This window comes from Lolium perenne, chromosome 5 (assembly GCF_019359855.2).
Source record: "Lolium perenne isolate Kyuss_39 chromosome 5, Kyuss_2.0, whole genome shotgun sequence".
In the NCBI taxonomy this organism is placed as follows: Eukaryota; Viridiplantae; Streptophyta; class Magnoliopsida; order Poales; family Poaceae; genus Lolium; species Lolium perenne.
The window spans coordinates 61,529,912-61,539,197 of record NC_067248.2 but is presented as its reverse complement, the minus strand read 5'-3'; the positions used below and the strand labels follow the sequence as shown (position 1 = coordinate 61,539,197).

The 9,286-nt window shown below is 45.3% G+C and overlaps 1 protein-coding gene across 2 annotated transcripts; it reads right to left on the bottom strand.

Moving 5' to 3' along the window:
- Nucleotides 1–676: 676 nt before the first annotated feature.
- LOC127299321 (oligopeptide transporter 1) lies at nt 677–3,961 on the bottom strand. 2 transcript variants are annotated; one of them, XM_051329264.2, is made up of 6 exons: nt 3,764–3,961; nt 3,232–3,683; nt 2,927–3,024; nt 2,105–2,677; nt 1,754–2,018; nt 677–1,623 (listed from the first exon to the last, which is right to left on the bottom strand). In XM_051329264.2, the coding sequence occupies exons 1-6, from the start codon at nt 3,777–3,779 to the stop codon at nt 811–813; spliced, it is 2,217 nt and encodes a 738-aa protein (XP_051185224.1). In that variant the 5' UTR covers nt 3,780–3,961; the 3' UTR covers nt 677–810. The 2 variants fall into 2 exon arrangements, with proteins under 2 accessions (XP_051185224.1, XP_051185225.1); XM_051329265.2 differs by having other exon boundaries at nt 3,232–3,674; nt 3,764–3,960.
- Nucleotides 3,962–9,286: the final 5,325 nt, after the last annotated feature.

Here is a 9,286-nt window from a genome sequence, read left to right as displayed (position 1 = left end):
GACTAGTCTTGACTAGTCCACGACTAGTCGCTCGACCGTTTGACTCAACGAACTAGTCGAGTCAAACAAGTTAGTCGACAATCAAGTTAGGACTCATAGACTAGTCGCACGACTAGTCTAGACTAGTCGTTAGACTCATAATCCATGACTCCATTTCACATACTTGATTGCATTGCCAGTGTGTGTGCCAGTTGGTATACTGACTAGTACTTGGGCTGTACTGCTGGAAATATCGAACGTAGTCACAGAATTGTCATAGTTTAGGTGAACTAGTAGTGTGAATCATATCAGCAGATGGAGGATAGTATAGTAATATGTGGTGTCATTTGTTAGCTTTTCATTAAGACTATAACTTTGTTAAACTACAGTTCGTATCAATGTTGAGGGACTGTTCGTAACCTGGCTAACGTTGGAATCGAGCAAGGAGAGGGACGCTCGGGTGCGGCGCTGAGGTTAGCAGGGTCGGGGCACGGGGGCAGGTCGATGGGGATGAGAGAATCGGCTGAAGCTACAGCCGGTTATAAGATAGAGTTTTCTATGATTATTGCAATGACTTGGTACCCTAGTTCAGTTTTCTCATGAAGGGAAAAGAATGGATGATATTTGATAGGCGGTATGCCACAAACAAACAAAAAACATTTTTTTTTCATGAAATACAACTACAAAAGACTGTGTCTACCTTAAAATGCCATATTATTATCATCGAGCCCTTACTCCCTTAGTGAAATAGTAGATGTGAATCTAAAAAATGGAAATCCTATTTTCTTTTCTACCGCTGTGCTGTACTACTGTACAAGTTGCTGTATGGTGTTAGGCTGAACTGACAACTGGGCATCCCTTGGCTACGACTCCTGGCGCTGTTGGGCATGATGCCAAGGGGCAGTGGTCGTCAGCAACGCCGCCCCACCACTGCACCCCGTAGATGTCGAAGTAGCCTAGCGAGATGAACGTGAGCACCCCCATGAAGGCGACGCCGGCATCGAGCCCTGCTGCGAGCACGTAATTGTGCCTCATCCACCATGCCTTGTGCCGCCGGTATATGAAGTAGTTGAACAAGATGCCGATGAAGCCCCACATTATGAAGTTGACGGATCTCGCCGGGAGAAGCCCGCCGGCGCCCGCGAAGATGAGCGGTATACTGATGTTCTTGAAGAAGGCGTTGCGCGGGTACCAGCGGCAGAGCAGCCAGACTGGCACGGGCGCGAGGAGGCCGACGAGGAAGAAGTAGTTCATCTGCCAGTAGTTGCCGAGGCGGCCGAACATGCGCAGCGGGCCGACGACGCCCCAGATGATGGAGGCGTTGTAGAAGACGTCGTCCCCCGGGCACGTCCAGGGGCTGCCCTCCGGCAGAGTATCCACGTCGCAGACGTTCTTCACCGTCGTCAGTAGCCACCACGCCGTCGCGAAGTGCACGGTCGATGCCGTGACAGTCCCTGCCAGCTGAGCGAAGAACATGGATATCGGGGGAATCTTCATGTAGTGCCCGAGCTTGAAATCCGACACGAAGGTGAGCGCCTGCCCCATGCTTATGTAGCCGTACGTCTTGAACACAACGTTGGCAAGTGGCTTCCCGGGGTACAGGTACCCGATGATGAGCTCCGTGATGATATTTAGTCCAGGTTGCTGCACCAAATTAGGAAATGCCCCTCTTGTCATTACAGATCAAGTTCATGGAAAAATTACTAAAATACTAATTTTTCTCGCCATTATTCTTCAGAGAGCTAGCGGGCTTGAAGGCATCGACCGAAATTACCATATTTGTGGTTGCGGTGATGATGCCGATGGGCAGTGTGAATGTTAAGGCGATGGCGCAGGCAAGGAGGAGTCCCCACCAAGGCAGCTGCAGCTGACCTCCGAAACCCTCGCAGGTGAAGACGGACAACGCCAGCACGAGGACCAGCATCAGGTGGAACCACCACTGCGGCACAGTCTTGTAGTTCCTCTTCATGATCCTGGTGTGCACGTCCTGCTCCCTGCCCTTCTCTGACGCTGCCTTCCGCCACAGGTCAAAAATCTCCCTGCATCAGTTAAGATTTCCAGGCATAATTAAGCTCTTATTCAGTGTTCAGGGATTCTATGTCGGCGTGTCTGTCTATAACCTTACTTGCCGTGGTAGAGTGCAACGTGCGAGAGCGTGGACATTAGACCAGCGAAGCCGAATCCATAGTTGAGGGCAAAGAGCACGCTGAGGTTGATGCGGCTGTAGGAGTTGTACTCCTTGAGGTTGAGCGTGAAGGATTCCGGGTCGAGGATGCGGTTGGTGTCGTAGCGCTTGCCGGAGGCGTCAAAGACGTGTGACGAGATGATGGGGAAGCGCTTGGCGTTGTAGGTGTTGGTCCAGTACAGAAATGGCACGGCGATGTAGTTGTTGATCGCGAACCCAAACATGATGTTGAAGATGGCGAAGGCCGGCGAGGCGAGCGGGTTCCCGACGAACCCAGCCACGGTGTTCCAGTCGAGGCCGAAGGAGCCTACGCCGAGACCCTTGAGCCCGGAGCCGATCTGCTGCGCCATGACGGAGTCCTTGAAGAACCAGCACAGCACCGACATGGTGCTGGCCGCTGGGAACAGGTAGCTGGGGATCAGGTAGTAGGCGAAGCTGCAGACCATCACGATGATGAAGAATTGCAGCCGTGTCAGCTGCCCCTTGGGCCTCTTCTCTTCCTCGTGCATTGCCCTGCAGAGGAACACATCTTCTGTAAGTACTCTTCTATGTTCATGCAGATAGGTTCATCTATACACATTCATCATTTTGAAGTTTCACCAAACAGGTATCAGTCCATTTCAAATTATAAGATGTTTTCCTTTTTTCTGAATTATATGTATCTATGCGCATCTTAATGTGTTTGTTCACCTATTTCAGTCTAGTTCAAATTAAAGTATATAAAAACAATTATAATTCGAAACAGATGGAGTGAGGAATTACCTGAAAAGGGTCACCTGAACAAGGTTTAGTGGCCACCACATGTAGGCTGAATCTACCAGATATGTCCTAAACAGGCCAGCCCATCCGTACCCAAGCAACTGAAATTTAAAAATGCCACAAATTATCCAAATAACTTCAAAATTGAACTCTATATACTAGTACATATCATTCTGAAAACACACATATCATTCTGAAAACACACACAAATATAAGTCTTTTAAAAATGCTAGTTTAGCTTTCTAAAAACATATCACTCTGAAAACACACATAAATATATATATATATATATACAATTAATGGATCACCTGGGTTGTTTGTGCGAGCAGCATTGCCGCGTAGGGGTTGATCTGCCGCTTGTAGAAGACCTTGACGATGGCGATGATATTCATGGCATAGACGCCGCTAGCCCCAGCTCCGGCGAAGATGGTTATGAGGCAGTGCTCCTTGAGGCTGAAAGGGCCCGGGTTGAGGGAGAATTTCCAGCCGAAGACTGGGACGCGCATGACCTTCTCCGGCAGCGCCGACGCCATGAACCGGCCGATGGGCAGCGTGACGATCTGCACCACCACGGTGCCGATCGCCAGCTGGTTGGACCGGTACATGAAGAACTCGTTGACGAAGGCCAGAAGAATGCAGGAGGACATCCCCAGCAGCCATGTCCGGAACGTCAGGCATGGTTCGGACGGGTCGTCAGTCACCCGAACCGTGTTGCGGACCTCCTCAATCGGGTGGTCGTTCACCTCTTCTTCTGCGTCGTCTGTAGATCGGTTATCGTTCGTAGCAACATCTGAATGCATCAGCAGAATAAGCAAGTAGGAAGGTTGCAGGCAAACGTACAATGGGTTTCCGCCATCGTAATGTGCTCTCGCCGGAATGTGGCCTGCCGGCCTAGGAAACGTTGGCGGTCTCCTCCACTGTGCAGGGGAGGAGCACGCGCGCGGTGGTCGGATCCTCTTGCTGTACGAGCTAGCTCCTCCTTCCAGTTTGTCTCCGGTTCCTAAAATAGGCTGGCTATTGTTAGAAAGGAGTCGTTCCATGAGCTCACTTGTTCATGAGATCTTAGACCGTGAGATCCAGTAACCATGTAAGAAGCCGGAGTTCTTGGTAATTCTTCACAGGTTTTTCGCCGTTTGTATCGGTCACTCAGCAGCTTGGTCCACGGGCATAACTGTGTGTTTGTTTACGCTTTCTCCTGTGCTTTTGGGTTCAGAGACACAAGCCTAAACGAACGCCCAAAATAAAGGTTTTTGTATGTCTCGCTCTCTCTTTTTCGAAATGGGGTTCTCCCGGACTCTGAATCAATCGATACACACAACTTGCTTTATTACGAAGTCATAAGTTTCAAAGTTTACCATCTCATGAATGATGAATCACAAAGGGTGCATATAAAATAAACCAGTGGAAAAAGATCAAAGCAAATCGCATGTGCATCTTGACGGATGTACCCAAAATTCATATGTACATGTTGCACCTCCGACGGCAGGAAATACAACTCGTGGATTCAGTGGGTAGCCGTATGTATAACCTATAGTAAATGAGAGCAGTTCCTTTTGTTAAAGATTATATCATTTCTGCAATGTCATAAAAACCACACTATAGCACAAGTTCATACTTTGATTCATCCCTTTGTATCTTTATCAATCTCATTTAACCAATTACGGAACATATTTGTACAATTAGTTGGTGTGGCAATATTAAAGTAAACTAAACTACTCTCCAAACAAAACGAGCAAGGGAACATTTAAAAAGAAGATGATTGATGGATTTCTCATGGTCACAGAAACTTACAGCCATGCCAATTGTGTTTTGCTAAATTACCTTTTGTAGGAATTACTTTTTGATGCAAGAACCACATAAAGATCCTAATTTATAGTGGTACCTTAAGTTTCCAAATATACTTCTTCAAATAAATTGTATGTCCATTCACTAAAATCAGTACACGCAGACTTGACAGAGAAATTACCAAAAGTGGTAAGCTTCCAAACAAATCTATCGTCATTATCATTCAAATTTATAGACATAAGACGATGAGCCAATGGAGCCATGCAACTCATTTGTCATCAGAAAGGATCCTTCTAAACTTGACATTCAAAGGATTATTAGCTAATACATCATGCACCAAGATGTTTCATCGGCCTACCACCATATAAAGCAAAGGATATTGTTCGGATAATGGTGTTTCGCCCAGCCAAGTGCCTTCCTATAACATGGTAGATTGACCATTTCCAACAACCAAAGATTTTGTAGAAGAAATCATTTTTCACTCTCATAAGACCCTTTCAAAAAGGAGAACCATAAGGTCCCGACACCACTTGTGACATCGTCTTATTGTAACGGTCTTTCGTTAAGTAATTCGATACTTGGGTCACAATAATATTCCACTTGGTTAACCAGTATTTTAGTTGTGTTGTTCAATTTTCCCAAGAAAAAACGAGACCGGTAGAAATCCAATCTTTTCAACACCCCTTTAAAAATTTCTAAGAAAGATAACATAAACATAGACATAGTAAGACTTGTAAGAACATAATTAATAAGGATCGGCCGATCTCCGTATGAGAGTACCTTGCCACCATCCTAGTCTGTTTTAAAACCCATTATTTACTATATTACATTCCTTATTTAAAATCCTTCTATAATAAAATGGGGCCGCCCAAATATTTCAAAGGTAAAGAGCTAGCCTCCTATCCAAAAATATTTTTTATATCGATCCTCTAAATCTTTTGCTTTTCTAAACAAAAGATTTCGTTTTTTGTGCAAATTTATTTTCAACCTAGATAGTTGTTTGAAGATACAAAGAATTAGCTTCATGTTCACTTCGTTCTCAAGGTCGTGTTCCATAAAGAGAATGTTATCATTTGCATACTTCAAAAATGGATACGCCACCCTCAACAAAATTAGAAATAAAACCCCCCACCTACCCATCCTCTTTGGCCGTTGCAATTAGGATATCAAGCATATCCACTATAATGTTAAAGAGAAGGAGAAAGAGGCCTACCCTTCTTAGTCTGAAAGTAATGGACAATGTTGTAATTGACTTTGACACCTACAGACCCACCATCTAGATTTTTTTTGATAAGGTCACATCACTTTTGGTTAAAGACTTTCATTCACAATGTATGATGAAGAAAAGACCACTTCACTTTATCGTAAGACTTTTCAAAATCAAGCTTAAACAAAACCCCATCTATTTTCTTTTGGTGAAGCTCGTGGATTGTCTCATGCAACACAATCACTTCCCCTCGGATGTGTTGGCAAGGCCTAGCTAATAACTTTGTGAGCTACACCCGTGACATGGTTTGTTCCCACCTTTGTAAAAAAACTTAAATTGAGTAAACAAATGGGCATGTATTGTTGAATGTGCATCGTGTCTTCTAGCAAAAGAGTAATCACCCCAAAGTTTAATTTGTACAGCGGCAAACCACCTTGTCGCAACCGTACAAACATGACCATAAGACCACTTTTAATAATGCTCCAAAAAAAATTATAGAACTCATTGTGTCTTCCGCTTTTGGTCACAATATCGATTACAGAGAATCCACTTCCAACCACTTGACATAAAGTGTCCGCCAAGCTATTGCCGTGGATCGGGAAGCATGTGACCATGACTGGCCGTGCCACCCTTATGAAGTCCGTCCTCGCTATTATTATCATTTGCTTCATTACCGTGCTAAACATTCCAGTGAAGGTTCTTTGGAACATTGATAGCATAAGAAGAGCCTTTCTTTGGATGGCGTGTGATAAAGTCACCGGAGGAAAGTGCAAAGTTAATTGGAAAATGTTTGCAAACCAAAATAATATGGAGGCCTTGGTATCCTCAACCTTGCAAAATTCGCTTCGACTCTTTCAATGAGATGGATATGGCATGAATGGAATTACGAGGCAAGACCATGGGTGGGTCTTGGAAATATATGCACCCCTCAAGATAAAGATCTCTTCGCCGCGACTACACAAGTAACCGTTGGAAATGGAAAGAAGGTGCTCTTTTGGAAGCCCTTACTAGTAGCACACATCTTTCTTCTACACTACTAGTAATACTAGTGACGTACAGAGTAGTAGGACGCGGTACTAGTTAACTTTTGCCTATAGGCTCATTCCTACTAGTGCAAGATAGAGTTTGGACGACGGATAAGATTGAGAAGAGAGGATGAAAAAATTGTGGAAGGTACAAGCTTTGCAACAAATTTCAGTAATCCGCCTCCCACTTGCTTTTGAAATGTCGGTACACCATCCATGTCTGGTCAAGCGTGGAGAATTGGCTCGGAATTAATGACGTTGATCCAAATATTTGGCGTACTAGGCCCTCCATCAAAGAGTAGTGGACGGAGGGGATCTAGAAGCATGGATAATGAAGGAAGCTCGTGGCTTCACTCGCGATGTTGATATCTTTGGAAACATGCAAGGAACGAAACGTGCGCGTTCTTCGAAACAACGCTTCCTCTCGGTTATGCTTGTTACTAAGATCAAAGCAATGTGGACCATGGCAGGTGCAAAAGCTTTGAGTAATGTAATATCGTGAGAGTAGATGTATTCTTTTGGCTTGACCTAAGGGCCAAGTTGGGATTGTAAAATCTTTAAAAACTTCTTCCTTATCAATGAAAAATGGCAATTCTTTTTTCTTTTTTTGAAAAAACAGTGTATTTGTTTTTCTTACACTTTTTAACACTATCGGGCTCTGATTGAAATTAATATTACCTTTATTTATGAGGTATCTTTTGCACGAGTTGGTTTGTCACATGAGAATGGTTGTATTCACAAGATTTTAGGTCCCACGTGTATCATACAGAGTAAGTAGAAGTGTAGCCCGAGCAAACTTAATACCAATTTCAAACTTTATAAGAAGAAAATATAATATTAATAAGGTGAAACTTCTCAGTCAAGTAATTGTTTAAAAAGTACAGTAATTATTAACAAAGAGTAACAGTGCAAATAATCAGGTGTCAACAGAAAGACAACAAAAAATAGCGGTATCTACCGTGACTCTATAGTCTAGACAATGATACCAGCCGCCAAGACGATTCCAATACAAATGCCCACGGATGCAACAACACCTGACGTCGTCGAGCTGGACGGACGCGTAGCCTGGGCACTACCTGCGCTTGGCATGGGCGCAGCTGCCGGTGTTAGCGCACGACGGCTCGCCGGAGATGGGGCGCCAGTACGCGGCCGCTCGCTCCTCCTACAGACAGACGCCGTCGACACTCTGGCTCGTCGCTGACTCGCCGTCGGCACCGCCGCCGCTCTCCTAGCTCGCCTCTGCTAGCTTTCTCCTTCACGCGCGCACGCGGCCGCTCGCTCCTCCTAGCCGACAGCCGCCGTCGGCGCTCTGGCTCGTGCCTCCCTCCTCTCTCTCCCGAAGCTCCCTTCTCCCCACCATTAGAGCCTCCTCCTGGAGGACCTGGCCCTGCGTCGGCCTCACCCAGGCAGTCCGCCTTCTCATCCGCTTGCGCCGACCACCATCACTACAAGATATTCCCTTTTAGCCGAGGGTAAAATTACCGTCGGATATTTTAGTTCACCATCGGGCAAACTTATATTCGACGGTGCACCGTCGGTAATCTCCCGTCGGCTATGCTCGGTCGGCCATTACTCTCATAGCCGACGGTACGGTCGGGTAATATAATCGCCCATGGTAGTAAGCCGACGGTGAGCCATCGGACATTTTTTGCCACCGTCCGCCTCACAGTATCTTGACGACGCTTATGACCGACCGTTTCCCATCAAGTATTTATTTTCCGAGAGTTGTTGCCTCCCGTCGGTTTTAGTACTAGTTGACGGGACATTTGACCTGTCAGAGTTAATTATAACCAAGAGGGGTCTTTATAGTGAATAAAATGCTTGTACTACATTCTAAATTTACCATGGCATATTTGATTAGTCTTGTTTTTTTATTCGCCTTTTCTTCATTTCAGCTCATATTTCTATATTAGAGATCGCATCGCCCAAGATTTCTAACTCGTTACATTTCTATTTATTTCAGCTCGTGTCAGCCAAAGATTTCTAATAAATATAGCATTGCAGAGCACATCATGCAGACTCATAATTGGCAGATATTATCGTGATAACAATATCCAGCACGTCCAGTCCAGTAGCAGCAACCTTTATCTACATGTAGCGGAGGAGATCCCATGGCTGACTGGCCGATAGTAGGTAATTAACATAGGCAGCGGTTGAGAAACGCCTCGTCTCCTGCCGGTAGAGCACTAACTTCGGGTTTCGGCGCGACGTCGATGTGGTCTCAGTAGACCGTACCTTGCTCTTGTCATTATCGTCGCCGTGTCCTACGAACAAACCGATACTGAGCGAGAGGAAGAGAGACAACAGGGGAGGAGAACTACCATGCAAATCTTCTTTTGTTCATTA

Excerpts from the sequence above, each read along its gene's own strand:
- LOC127299321 (XM_051329264.2), bottom strand. Across the intron at positions 3,025-3,231 it reads TGCTCGCACAAACAACCCAG|TTGCTTGGGTACGGATGGGC; the intron begins GTGATCCATTAA and ends TTTAAATTTCAG. Across the intron at positions 1,624-1,753 it reads TCACCGCAACCACAAATATG|CAACCTGGACTAAATATCAT; the intron begins GTAATTTCGGTC and ends AATTTGGTGCAG.